General features: G+C 52.8%; 1 protein-coding gene across 1 annotated transcript in view; it reads right to left on the reverse strand.

Annotated features, from left to right (window-relative positions):
• The window catches only part of UBE2O (ubiquitin conjugating enzyme E2 O), a 62,029-nt gene extending 55,809 nt beyond the window's left edge, over positions 1-6,220 (reverse strand). The window contains exon 1 of the mRNA XM_027654453.1: positions 5,833-6,220. Coding sequence (XP_027510254.1) covers positions 5,833-6,216 — 384 coding nt within the window. The 5' untranslated portion in view covers positions 6,217-6,220. The remainder of the gene's footprint in view (positions 1-5,832) is intronic.
• Between the last annotated feature and the right edge of the window lie 8,162 nt (positions 6,221-14,382).

Consider the following 14,382-nt stretch of genomic DNA (forward strand, 5'->3'; position numbering starts at 1 on the left):
AAGAGATGTTTTCTATCCAAAATCACATCTGAGCCCGTAACACACGACCAAACTGCATGAAATTGGGTTGTGTGTGCTCTGCAGGGACAGGATTCTCTCTGCAATTCACTCTGCACAGACTGCAAACAGCATTAAAGCTAAAAAGACACCTGTCAACTTGAAACTCAGGCACATCTGCCCATGCTGCAGCTATTACAGTAATCAGCAATTTTCACCACCTCTACTGTGAAAACCACACGTTTTTCATCGTATTTGATGTTTGTAATCACCTCTTACAATCATTACCGCTCTACCCCCCACGTAGTCTGCTCCCTTCACAGGAACATTTAACATTCAGAAAGAAAAAATCCTATCAGTATCTGTCAAAGAGAAACCTCTGCAAAGTTCCAGAGCACTGCCATTAGGAGAAACTTGCTTTAGCTTAAGTTAACTTCATAAATTCCAGTTAGCAGAATATTTTGGTTTCAGTCACAAACATGCACACTTATATTTAGCTGCAAGGGCAAATGGAAAAAAGCTCAAATATTACCATACAGTCTCCCTAGGGTTTTTTTTGTTCCAGGAGTTAGCATTCTCCTACCTTGCCACGGATCTAAAGATCTCAGGAGTGGAACACACCAGCTACACAAGGTAGAGGCTGATCTGAGTTACAGGTCAAGTGCTCTGGAGCACTACACAAAAAGCAGAAAGCCAAGCCATCATCTCACATCTCTCAGTTCCAGGAAAATCAGGATTGACAACCTCAAAAGCAAGTGCAAAGGCTTCATCTTGAAGTATCAGCCCCTGTGATTAGGACTACCCAAGCAGAGGTGTGTTTGGGCAAAGACCCTGCACGTGGTGGGAGGTAACAGTGGAGTGGAAACAATGAGGCAGGTTTTTCCTAAGTAGCATTTAGGAAGGTGTCATCACCTTCTGAGCTTTGAAATCCCCCAAGTAATTAAACAGTCAAAGGAGAAGAGGCTTTTAGCTTCGCAAACACCAATTATTTCCCAGCACCAACACAGATGTTGAACATTAAAAATAATGTCTTTTCCCTGAAGACAAGGGAGGAGCTGAGGACAGCTGCCATGGGCAAGCAAGACCTTGCCCTGAAAACTATCTGTCAAACCTTCTGTCATTTAACTCCAATGAAGAATCTTCAGCCAAATAAGAAACTTTTTAAAATTGCTTTAAGTCACTTTTTTTGCAGAAGTCTGCACTTGAGCTGCATCAGCAAAGAAAGAACTTGTATGTGAAAGCTGCAGCAAAATGTCTCACTCACACAGGTATTTCAAAGCCTGTCACAGGCATTGATTGATTTCTTCTAAAGCTTTTAGTGCACATTAGTTTGTTTACTAGTCCTAAAAGCATTACTAATTTAGTTAGGGTTTTTTAAGCTACGCCAGCATGTTGGAAGGGAGTGCACCTTGGGAGAAAGTGTGTCACAAAAACTGCCTGCTGGGGGCCAGGCTCCATCCATTTTAAAAATAACACTCCTGTCTACATTTGGAATAATTATAACAAATGGCTTAGCCCAGATGGCCACTTGCAACTCCTGAAATACCAATTCACTGTGCAAACTGTACACAAAGCAGTAACAGTGTACACTATTTAGTACTCCTGAGACTTCCACACTGCCAGTTGTGCCGGATTCCACTTTTGCAGTAAAATATTAATGACGATCCCCAAGTCTACATCACAAGAGCCAAACAAATCAAAGTGAAATGGGGAATTGACTCAAGGGTACCTAACCTTGCAATGGATACTCACAGGATGGAAAGGTCACGCATTAATCTGTTCTATTTTACGCAGAACTGTAAAAAATTCCCGTAAGCCTTTTCTGTCTCTAACAGCTACAAACATCAGGTGGTTTCAAAGAACCCCCCGGGAGACTAACTGAAATGTCAGATGCATGAGGAGGGTTAGATACAGCTTCCTCACGCAGTAAAACCTACTGTTAATAGATTTATGGGCATGGAATTTGTTTGCTGCAACAAAACTAGAGTTCTGCACTGTGGCAGCATTTCCTCACAGCTCCTGAGCAGGATCCTGCTGTCCCTCTTCACCTGCTGCAATGTAACCCACGCTGCATCACAGCACTTCCAGACAGCCAGTGTTTTACCAGGTTTGAAGATGGAAGATTTTTAAGGCTGCTTTCATCCCTCAGTTGCAAGTAGGTTCCATGGAGTCACTAGCTAGGATTAACATCTGAAGAGCACACACTGGAGGGCTGGGATCCCAGCAGTGAGGGCTGAGTGGCTGTGAAGGGACAGAGGGAAAACCTAGACCTTCAGGATCTTCAGAAACTTCTTCTGCAGCCTTATATTCATGACTGAATATCTGAGGTCAAGAAATTATAGCAGCAAAGGGTGGAAAGGAACAGAAGGTCTGTGTGGGATGAAGCAGAGCTGAATTCATAGAGAGTCCTTTGGAGATAACATCAAAATAATTTCCAGGCAATGAGTTTATGAGCCACTGGGTCTGAGAAGTTCTGAGAGTTTGAATCCGTTTCTGAAGCAAAGATGAATGTGGTAAGAAAGTCATCCAAACCCAACTGTATTCTGGATCTTACAAAAAAGGCCTTAAAAACTGTAAAAAGAATTGCACCTTGACTCTCAAGGCAAACGTCCACGGTCCCTCCATGCCCATCAATCAGCACTGCCTGTGTAGCACAGCATCACACCAAGCCCTGGCTCCCAGAGCCAGGCACAGAGCTGGAGGCAGGGAACTGGGAACTGAAGGCCTTCAGATAAGGTGCTGAAACACAACACCTGCACTTTCCATTTCCCCCAGCTGCCTCACCCAGGCTTTGTGAAAATGAAAGGTGGCAGAGAGCTCTGGGGTTCTCAGGTGAGAGGCAGGAGGAAGGGCAGCAGCGTTTCAAAGTCCCCAAAGCTGACTAATACCTAATATGTTTGAGCACTTCCATGAAGTTCCCAAAGGCAGCTCAAGTGTGCAGCAGGAATGCTAAACTACAGCTGAGAAACCCTGAAATTAAAATTCAGCTGGGTCTCAAGTACTCCTGCTAATTTGTCACAAAAAATCATCAGGGGTTAACACCAGTTCACAGTACTTTTACAATCTGCATTCCAAATTACATTTGAGCATTCAAACAGTACCATGAGAGAAGAGATACGGCTTTAGCCAGCCAGAGAAACTGCTCTGCAGGTTTGTTGGGTCAGGCAAGACATGGATGGCAAATATATTTTCCAAGTCTGCTTGGGTTTTACAATATTCAGCAACAGTGTTTTAAATGGTCATGGAAAGCAGGAAAGGAGCATGAGGAGCCAGAGGGTAAGAAATCCTGGCTCTTCTGTTATTCACATCATTGTTGTGATACTGCTAATGACCATCAACAGGGGAACTAAAGGCAGGAATGTGCTCAGATATACAATTATTGCAGGAGCTGGTGGGGCTTTGTACCAACTGCTAAGCTCTATTTCAAGAGAAAGTTTCTATTACTGATTAACACCAATGATTGTGTGCCTGGGTTTAAGTGGCATCCTGCCTAGCATTCCCAACAGGAAAGAGCAACAGCAAGTGTTGAACTTCTATAAGGAAAAACCACTGGCCAACCTATTCCCTGGCCAAAAAAAAAAATAAAATAACTGTCCATAGTTTAAAGAAAAGACAAGAAAGCTCGAGGATTATAACTGGGTACAGAAAGCTGCTTTTCACCTTTGCACTGGGAGCTGAAGGTGCAATTTCACCAGCCTCAAAATTTGCAACAACTTTTATTTGTCCCTCAGTTACAACACTCACTCTATCCAATGCGTGCACCAGGGTTTGTAGATCTCGAAGCACCTGACAAACAGGAGGTGGAAAGGCACCTTCCACACAGAAGCAGGACCTAATACACAAAATAGGCACATGAAAGCTCAGCCCCCATGAGCACTTTTACCCTCTGCTCGTTTCAGAATTAAGAGTTCAGGGAAATAAAAGGGTAAAACAAGCACCCTCTGGAGCCCATGGTTTAGCTGTGACCAGGACAGGTTAATATTTAAGGACATCAAAGAAGAATCTCACAGCCAAAGATGCCAGAGAGTCAGTCACAGCCAAAAGATGTATCTTCAGGCAACAGCACCCAAAAGCCAACAAACTTTAGACCCAGGACAAACACAACCTGTGGTTTTCACTCCTCCCAGCATGGACAGTGACAAGCACGCCAGGCTTACCTGGCTGGTTCTCACACAGTGGTGTAGCCCCAAAAGGGCTGGGTCAGCGGAGAGCTAAAAAACCCGACTGTAACAACGAAACCACGATCGGTCCAACTGCATGTTCCAAATGGTGTCAGGTTTGTTTTTAGCAACCCCGAGCTGCAGTGCAGACTGTACACAATGCCTCTCAATTTTGTTAGTGGGCAGCTTTTCAAACGAAAAAATCAATAGCAGCACACCTAAATTTCTCAAGCACTCAGGAAACTTCTCCCCGGGGTCCATTACCTGAGCACTAAAAGCAACTACACCAGAGCAGGACCACGAAAAGGAAAGACAGACAGACAGTTTATTTACATAACTGTCTTTGATTTCTGATCCTTCCCAGTCCAGCTTTTTCTATCACTGCAAAGGGTACAGGTACCAAGTGACTGAAGTCAGAGCTAATGCTTCTGGATTTGGGAACCCAACAGCAACAACTAAATCTGTGTTTACTCACCCAAATCGAGGCAGCTTTGTTTAGATGCTGAAAACCACACTCAACTTGGGACAAATTTTTGCTGCAACAGCACACGGAGATTTTACTGGAAGGGAGCAGTGATTGAATCGTGGGATCTTTTGGAGAAAATAAGCTTTTTTTGTTGTTGTAAGGTAGAAATCAGTCACGTAGCAGAATCTTTTCTGAATACCTGTTTTCATTTTCCTTATCTCCAACTGGTCACGTGTCTAATGACACTACCACCTAAATTTAGCTCATTCTGCCAGCACTGGCAATCCTAGCGATGCCTGTAGGACTGCAACACACCTTTCTTCCTCTCAGTCTCTCCTCTTTCCTGCGGTGGATGGGGCCACTTCTGAAACAGCAAAGCAGACGGGTCTCCAGAAGGCTCCTGCCTCCCTCTGCCACCCCAGAGGGGCAGAGGGACCCTGCAGGGACAGTGCAGGCGCCCGGTTCTGCTCGATGCAACGCCCATCCCTGGCAGCCCCTTTGTGCTCCATTACAGTGCCCCCCTCGCCCGCTTTTGTCTCCAAACTGTCAATCAACCTGTGCTAAAACCCCACGCCAGACCAACTTTGGGAAGTGGGAATAGTCCAGCGCAGACCTACACCCCGTGGCTCGTCAGATATAATTAAGAGGTCACAGATTTACATATGCCTCATCAGCAAGGGGTGAGGGCTCACGTAAACAAGGGCAGATCCAAACCACGGTTGCTTCCTGCCGAAATCCTTATCCAGTGGAGGTTTCCCCTGCTCGGCTGCTGACTCCCCTAGAACAGGCGATGACGACACCGTGCAATAAAGGCAGACACCGGCCAACATCCCCCAGCAAGTAAGACGGGTCTGGAAGCTCGCTCAAATCACCTTCACAGCCAGGCTTCTCCTTATGCCATGAAGCCCCAGTAAAGCACCAGCACACACAGCAGCAGCAGCAGCATCCATGCCGGGCTGCCAGAAGGAGGGCGATGAAGGGAGCGAACAGGATTTCACCCTCCGGAGGACAGCGGGCAAGGACGGGGGTCACGGAGGGGGGAGAAAAGGGGGAGTAACCACCCCCTTTTCTCGGGAGCCCCCGGAGCACCCGACACCGCACCCGGCCCCGCACCCGCAGGCCGCGCAGGCCCTGCCCCGGGAGGCCTCCGAGGCGGCGCCCCCGGGGACGGACCCGGGGCCGCGGGGGCCGCCCCCCCGCCCCGGTTACCTTGGTCTCCTTGACGTGCTGCTTGATGCCCTCCGGGTACCACTGCACCCGCACGTAGCCCCGCCGCAGCGGGCTGGCTCGGCCCTCCTCGCCGCCGCCGCCGCCGGGGCCCCCCGACTCGGAGCCGCCCGAGCTGGCGGCCCCGCCGGCCGCGGCCCCGCGCCCGCCCTCCTCCGAGTCCTCCTCCGAGTCCTCGCCGTGGATGAGCCGCACCAGGCCGAACCGCACCGAGCCGCGGTAGCGGCCCGACACAAGGTCGTGCGAGAAGAGCAGGCGCTGGGAGCCGCCGGGCGCGGCCGAGAGGGGCAGGGCGGCGGGGGGAGCGGCGGCCGGCGGGGCCGGGGCCGGGGCCGGCGGGGCCCCCTCGTCGGGCTGTTCCGCCATGGCGCCGGGGAGCGGGGAGCGCGCGGCCGGCAGAGGGGAGGGCGGGGGAGGGGCCGCAAGTAACGGCCCGGGGGCGGGGCCACGGCGAGGGGCACGCCCACCGCGGGACAGGGGATACGCCCACCTCGAGGCAAGGGACACGCCCACCGCGAGGCAAGGGACACGCCCACCGCGGGACAGGGGACACGCCCACCGGGAGGGAGGGGCGGGAGGGGAGAGGGGGATGATGCGTCACCGACCCCAGGGATGGGAGGGATAGCGACATCAGCGACCATCGACCCCAGGGAGGGGGGACTGAGCTGTATCACCGACCCCAGGGATGAGGGAGCTGGGGGAGTGCTGTGCTACATCACCTGCCCCAGCGATGGGGGGCTGCGCTGCATCGTCCTCTGATCCCCAGGAATGGGGGGGCTCCACTGTATCGTCCCCTGATCCCCAGGGATGGGGGGGCTGCGCTGCACCACCGACCATCATCCCCAGGGATGAGGGGGCTCCACTATCGTCCCCTGATCCCCAGGGATGGGGGGCTGCATTATCCTGTGATCCTGCATCATCCTGTGATCCTGCATCATCCTGTGATCCCAAGGGATAGGGGAGCTCTGCTGCATCGTGCCCTGATCCCCAAGGATGGAGAGGCTGCACTGTATCATCCCTAGTGATGGGGGGTTCTGCTCTGCATCGTTCCCAGGGATAGGGGGGCTGTGCTGCATCACCCCACGGACCCCAGTGTTGGGGGAGCCTCTGCATTGCATCATCCCCTGATCCCTGGGGATTGGAGGGCTGAACTGCATCAACCCCTGGCCCCAGTGATAGGGGGGCTGCACTGTATCATCTCCTACTCCCCAGGGATGGGGGGCTGCACAGCTTCATCCATCTCGCTAAGCACAGGTGGGGGCCCTTCCTGGCACTGGGCACTGCTCTTTGCTGGGAGCTGCTCTCCAGCTAACATCAAAGCCTGGTCTTGCTTTTTATGGCTCCTAGAAGCCCTCATTAGGGTGTGCAAATGAGCTGAATATTTGGCTTCACTGACTCTAAAGGTTTTTCTGCCCTGTCTGCACAGATTTTGTAAATAGAAAAGTTTTTTGAGCAGATCCTGCTGCTCTGACAAGTGAATAACTAAAGGAATCTGAAATAGCCTTCACTGTCTGTCCTCTATCCCAACATATCCTGCTTCTTCGTTCCCTAGATCTCCCTGCTGGTGCAGTGCTGGCTGGAGTATCAAGGAAATGCCTGAAATCCTCAGCCTGATTTGTACTGTTGCAGGAAAACTCCCAGAAGCAGCAGAGCAGTTATTTCCCTCTTGCCCTCTCCCTCCCTCCAACGCCAGACTGCTCTACCCCAGCTCGATTAACCCCTTCCAAGGTCTCTCCTTTATCCAGCCATGCTCACCTCTGAAATTCTGGAACCCTCTCCTCAGGCCTGCTGGGATTTTCCAACCTTGCAAATGGCCCTAAGCCCCTGGGAAGCAGCTGGGAAGAGGCTGGGGCAGAGGCTGTGTGTTGGTGTGGGATGCACTGGGAGCTCTGCCTGGCTCCTTGGCTGTCCAAAGCTGTGGGTGGCAGGGCAGCAGGATGCTCCAAGTGAGGTGAACTACAGACTATCCTTGTCCTGCCTCCAAATCAGGGAGCTGCAGGCAGTGAGGCACTCCAGCACCTGCCTTCCCACAGGCCAGCCTGACCACACCAGCATTTAGTCACTCCCTACACCATCACTTTAACCAGAAGGGCAGTGTGTTCATGTGATTCCTTGCTGGAGCATTTCTCGGCCTCTGCCCCAGGGATATGGAAGAGAATAGAGCTAAAAGGGACCGTTGGGTAGGAAAATAGTGGCATACCCTTGGGAAAAGGCAGTTTAAATATCCATTCAGTGGCTTTACAGCAGTTTCCAAGGATGTGCTTCTGGGAATACAGACCTGTGTCCACAAGCCCTGACCTCTGTAAAGTGGACAAGGTGGAGGGTTGAAAGGCAGCACTCAGCACTTGCTGAGCACATAAGTGCCTCTGGCACAGGATTTCACCCTCTGACCATTGCTGTGCTGTAGGGGAGAGCATGGCACATCTCCCCAGGGCAGTAGAGTGGTGGGTAAGGTGTCCAGCCCACCTGGAGCTGTGGATAAGATACCAACCCCTCTCCCTCTCTAGTCAGGGAGAGTTGTGTCTTTGTGAGAGCAGAATCACGCCTTTGGAGGGGGAGACGGTGCCCTCTGGCTCCATTGGAACTGGCGCCATGTTCTTCTCGAGGTTTCAAAGCAGAGCTTTCTCCAGCACGGTGATGCTCCTCATCGTCTCCTTAATGCACATTGCAACAGCCGCTAATAAAATATAGATACACGTAATGGGCACGACCGTGTGTGGAAATGGAAACTGTCCCTCTGCAGGGCAATTATGTACTGCAGAGCAGTGGTGGGGGTTCAGGTAGCCACAACAGCCACGCAAACAATCACATTATACAACTGGCTGGGCTCACAGCAGGGGGATTATAACAGGGACAAGTCAGGGCTGTTTGCTCGTTAACGGGAGTTGAGCCGGGTGTGTTTCTGTGCTGTGATCCCAGCTGGAGCTCTGATGTGCTTCCCTCGGGAAGTGGCACTGAAGGAGGACTCGATGCTTCTTCAGGGAACAACAGCCCAGGGCCTGGGCTGCCACAGCACTGACGGGCTTCGGATTTTGCAGTCCCTGGGTGTCAAAAAGAGCATCTCCCGCTTGATGTGCCAGGGGACCTCTGCAAGTTCCACCCAGCAAAACACGCAGGATGTCTGTGAAGTGACACATGTCAGGCAGCCCCATGCCCAGTTTAGGGACAATTCTTGCTATTTAGTCCGTCTTGGAAAGTGATGGCCTTCACTCTGCAGGAGAACATCCTCCCTGGAAGCAAAATGCCCGTGTGATCTAACCACCTTATGGCAGTTAGGTTAGATCACCAGTGTCTCCCTGTTGAGATACTGGTGCCCAGAGGGTGTCAGGATGCCAGGAGGGTGCCAGAATACCCAGAGGGTGCCAAGATACCCAGCACGTGCTGGGATGCCCATAGAATGCTGGGGTACCCTGGATACCCATTATCTCCCTGTAGAGATACTGGTGAAAGGCAAGCCCCTTGGAACCCCGCTGGCACTGGATGCATCTCTCACAGGGCATCTCGGCACGGGCCTTTCAGGCCTTAAGGGGCAGATGTTGGGATGCCAGCAGAGTACCTAGATGCCCGCAGGGTGCTGGGTTGCCTGCCAGGTACTGGAGATACCCACAGTACAGCAGGATGCACGGCAGTTGGGTCGCCAGCAGGGTACTAGGATGTCTGCTGGGTGTTGGAGATGTCTGCCAGGTTCTGGGGTGCCCACGGGGTACTGGAATGGCCACTGGGTTGCCGTACTGTCCACCGGGGATTCCCGGAGGGTGCCAGGATGCCCCGAGGGTGCCGGGATGCCCTCCCTGTGCCGGTCGCGGGCTGTGGCGGGGCTCTGGTGCCACCTCGTGGGCTGTCGCCTCCCGGCGGCTCCGGTGTGGCGGGGGGAGCGGGCGGCACCGGCCCGTGGGTCCCCAGGGGCAGCAGCTCCGCTCGGAGCCCCGGGGCTGCAGCCGAGCTCTGTCCGCCGGGCTGGGGGGCTCCGAGCTCAGGGGCAGGTGAGCCCTCAACCCTCCTCTGCTCTGCTCCACAACCCCTCCTCGGCCAACCCTCCCAATATTTTCCTCTTTTGCTGCTTCCCTGATGCACAGAGTCCCTGTCCGTTCCTTGCTGGGAAGAGCTGGTGCCTTCGGGAAAGGCAATTCAGTGCAAAGCTCGCTGCTCGGGTCACAGGGAATGCCTCCAGACCCTCCCACAGGGATAGCTGGGAGTTTATTACCATCAGGCAGACAAACAGCTCAGCAGGAATCCCTGAGTCCTGATCACATCAGGGAAAAGAAATACTAGCAAATGATGCAGCATATGGCAATCCTTCATCCTGTCTTAGTGAGCCCAGTAAACCTCTGGGGGCTGGGTGGGCAGGGAATGCTGCTCCCCTGGGAGAGGGGACACTGTCAGTGCCCGGTGCCCCATTTGAGGCCAGGCTGGCTGGGGCTTGGAGCAACCTTGTCTAGTGGAAGGTGTCCCTGCCCATGGTAATAGGGTTGGAACAAGATGGTCTTTAAGGTTCCTTCCAACACAAGCCACTCTGTGATTCCACGATTCTACGATCTTGCATGGGATTACCCAGCCCTTCCCTCCTTGCTCGTGCTGCCCTGACCAAACACCACTGGCTCTCCCCACAAATGGCTCAGAGCAGTGTCACCTTGTACATGTACAGCTCGATGTGACCATGATCCTCCTCCGCTCCCTCCTCTCACCCTCTTTGCTGAAACCAAGACCTTACAAATCCCCTAAAGGGGCCAGTCCAGGCTCAGCCTTGCTCTCCAGGGTTTTTCTTCCCCGTAGGTGGCATCTGGTCTCCAGTCATCTCCAGGGCTGCCAACAGCAGTGTGCCAGGGCTGGAGCTGCACCAAAGGCAGGAGAGCTCCTGTGAGAAGCAGGAGAAACAATAATCACCAGAACTGCTTATTCCTAAAGTCAGAGCTGGATCTAAACTGCTTGGAGGTCTGGAACTGGAGGGTAGGGACTCTCTGCAAAGCCCCTTCCCACCTGCCCGGCCCTCTCCTCCCAGAGTGGCTCCTGCAGCCCCTGGTGAACCCCATCTTCCTTCCTCCCAGGGACTGTGACATGAGTGGCCCTGACCTAGTTATAAACCCCAGCCCTGCAGAGAGGAGGAGAGGAGGTTAATCGCCACCAGTGCTGTGCTCCAGGGAGGGGATAAAAGATATCCTGGCTGGGTCCTTGGCTCTGGCTCCTGCCTTTGCCTGAGATTGCCATGGCCGAGCAGACATGGTGAAACTGTCCCTCAAACTTGTTTGTTCTCTTTCCTCAAAGGCCCATGGAGAGGAGTAACAAGATACACCAGCCCTGAGAAGGCAGGTGTTTAAGTACTGCAGGTCTAAGCCAAAGTCTACAGCCTGTTTCCCCTGAATCCAAATAAGCTGTGAAGTAGCATCCTTTCATCCCTTCATCCCTTCCCCAGCTCCCTGTGACTGACTGGAGGGAACCAGCCCTGCACCCTCACAGAAGGGCATCAGCTGCACAGATGGGCCAAAAGGAATATGCCAGAGGGAAAGCATATACATATGTATTTGCATGTTATGTATATAATATATATATATATTAACATTTCAGAGCACAGAGCACAACCAGCTCCTCCAGGGCCTATTTAGAGCCTGGGGCTGGGGGCTGGCCGCCCTCCAGAGGAGCCCTGTATTGCTGTTTTGGAAGAGCAGCACCTTGCAGGTTCTTAAACCACGTGGAATATTCTGCTCCAGCAGAGGCTGGAGGCACACTGGCTTCTCAGGACCTGCTGGTGAACTAAAACCACTCTTGACAGCATGAGAGGGAGCACTGGGGGATAAAAGCAGCAGGTAGGCAGCCTGGCAAGTGCTGAGGATACCGACTACGTCCAAAGAGCCACATCCTGCTGGGAAGTTACAGCAACGATGAGCACCAGCACAGGTGATGGAAAGGCAGGAGACAAGAGAGAGTGAATTCAGAGCCCACAGCTGACCTTGTAGTGATGCCAAACTGCAGATCCCTGCTGCCGCCTCTGCTGGGTCATTGCCAGGAGAAAAGCATCACCTTCTTGGAAATGTAGGTTCCCGTGGCTAAGCCAGGGGAAGGTGTTAAACAGGGATGTAAACAGTGTCCAGCATGGGAATTATGTGAGTCTGGGAGAGAGACCTCTCTGATGGCGTCACACAGGGGAGGATCCTGATGCCATCTGTATCCCCTGAGACGGCAGACACTGCCCCTGAAAGCCAGGGCTGCAGCCGCCAAAAGCAGCTTAATCCCGCTGAGCACCGGGATAATGGGGCATGGCCGGGATGGAGGCAGAGCACGGCACAGCTGAGGAGCCTCTGAGCTGCGTGTGCGTGGCTTCATTGCCAGGCCTTGGCAGAGGGGGGGCGAGTCGTGATTCATCTGCCTCCCACACGTCGCCCCCTCGCTGCAAATCCTCCCCGGAGATAATTGCTGTCTTCCTGAGTGGGTACTCCAACAGAGGGACCAGCCCGGCTGCGGAGCCGCAGCGACAGCTCGGGGCTCTTTGAAGATGCTGAGAGAGCTGCTAAATATGCAAATCTAGGCACACTGCTGTGGCGCTCATTTAATGGAGTTGTTGACCCTCCGCAGCTGTTTGGGAGCAGGAAGAAGCAGACCCAACTAAAACTGTGGAATGCAGCATCCCTGCTTGACTATTCCAGCCACGGGCCAGCCAGGCTCCTTTAATGGCTGAGAGCTGCTCTGAAATGCCATTTCTGAAAAGCAGAGAGCTGCTGGGTCATGATTCTGCTTTGATTCCATGAAGACAACTTAAAAGAGAGAGATAAGGGCATAGCCCCAGGTCACTTTGCCCATGGCTGGAAACTAAAGCAGGTCCTGAGCCGCTCTGGGAATGTCCCCAGTGGAGCAAAGCCAGCTCTGCTTCCTGCTCCAGGCTTCTTTCAGGGCTGCATCTGGTTCACGATGATAATGATGGTTCCAACATGATGCTCACGCCTGGGATAATCCCCCTTTTATTACATGTGTCCTGATGGGGACAAATACTGCCTGTTCTGCCTGTCCAGTTTATTATGTAACAGCTCCCAGGGATTGAGGGTTGCATGGGAGGGAGATGCTTGGTTTTTGGAGTAAGCTCCTTGGGGAAGAAACCTTATATCTGACTCCACCATTCCACAAGGAGCCAGCTGATTCCCCTGAGAAACTCCCCGCCGCTCAAGCCCAAGTGCTGATCACACCTGGCACAACCAGCAGCCTCCCCATCCTCACCACAAAGAAAGCTCATCCACTCTGGGCAGGGCTGCCTTTAGCTTCCTACTGGCTGCCAGTGCTGTTGGAGACGTCTGGATCAGGCACAGGACACTGCTCTTCTTTCCTGGCGAAGTCCCCTGCTCTCCCTGCAGAGCAGATCAATCAGCTAAATGCTTTATCCCTCTGCAGCCAGTCATGCCGGGGGAAGGGGGGGGGAAAGCCTAATGGGATCCTTGTGCTGGCCTGTCACCTTAAAGCCTCTCACCTCTCCCTGTCTTTCATCGGAGTTATAAACTCCTTAGGATGTCATCACGTGCTCCATAAATAACAAATATATATAAGCAGGGGATGCAGGGGATGCAGCAGCCAGAAGAGGGGAGGCAAAACCCCAGATCTTCCTCTTCTGCCAGCGGTGAGACAGCACCACCAGAGCCAGGCAGGCAGAGGAGCAGCGTGGGGTCCCTGTCGGGTAAGCACCCCCATTTCTGTCCCATCCCTGGTGGCACTGACAGCCTTGGGGACAGCTGCTGGTCCCCTGGCCACTGTCACTTGCCTCTGTATCCCAGAATGGGAAGAATTGCCCCAGAGAGGAGGGAGGTTGGTGCATGGAGCTTAGCTTGCTGAGAGTGATTTTGGTGTAGGGAAGGGTGTGACTCTCATCCCAGCCCATGTCCCATCTCCACACTTCCAACACATGCTACCAAAACTCAGCTGTAGGGACTCTTCTCACTGAAACCCTCTGTGTTCTGGGTGTGGGAAGAACTCAAGCTCTTTTGCACAGAATATTTGACTTCAGAACTAGGCGAATAACTCCTTACTATCAACTAACTTAGAAAATCCAGCTTCAAACCCAGGCAGACATTCATAACTTAATGAAAGGATGCTGTCAGGGGGGCACTGTGGACTGTCAATTTACACGTGAGCATCTCTCTGGACCACGCAGATGGCCTGAGCTCTGGTGCACAAAAACAAGGGGTGGGGGAGGAATTTACAGAGCAAGATCTTGGTTTGCTGCTATGACACACAAATGTGGGTTCATCTCAGGCAGGTCTGGCAAGGAGTTACAGCACAAAATTCAGCCTGGGGTATAAGTGACTTGAACAAATACAGGAGGCTCTGTTGGAGCACTGGAACACAGATGTCTTGAGCCAGGGAGAGAAATTTTCCTCATCACTCTGGCTCTCACTTACTGTGTGACTTGGGATGAGTTTCCTTCACCTCTGCAGGTTGGATGTTCCCCAGTGTCCCAGCAGTGGTGGTGCTCCCATGGCAGTGCAGGGCCTGGGGTTGTCTCTGGGGATGGGGAGCATGGCTGGTTCCTCTGTGCTCTGCAGGTTCTGTGTACCC

Source organism: Corapipo altera, unplaced genomic scaffold, assembly GCF_003945725.1.
Source record: "Corapipo altera isolate COAL_440 unplaced genomic scaffold, ASM394572v1 343, whole genome shotgun sequence".
Lineage (NCBI taxonomy): Eukaryota > Metazoa > Chordata > Aves > Passeriformes > Pipridae > Corapipo > Corapipo altera.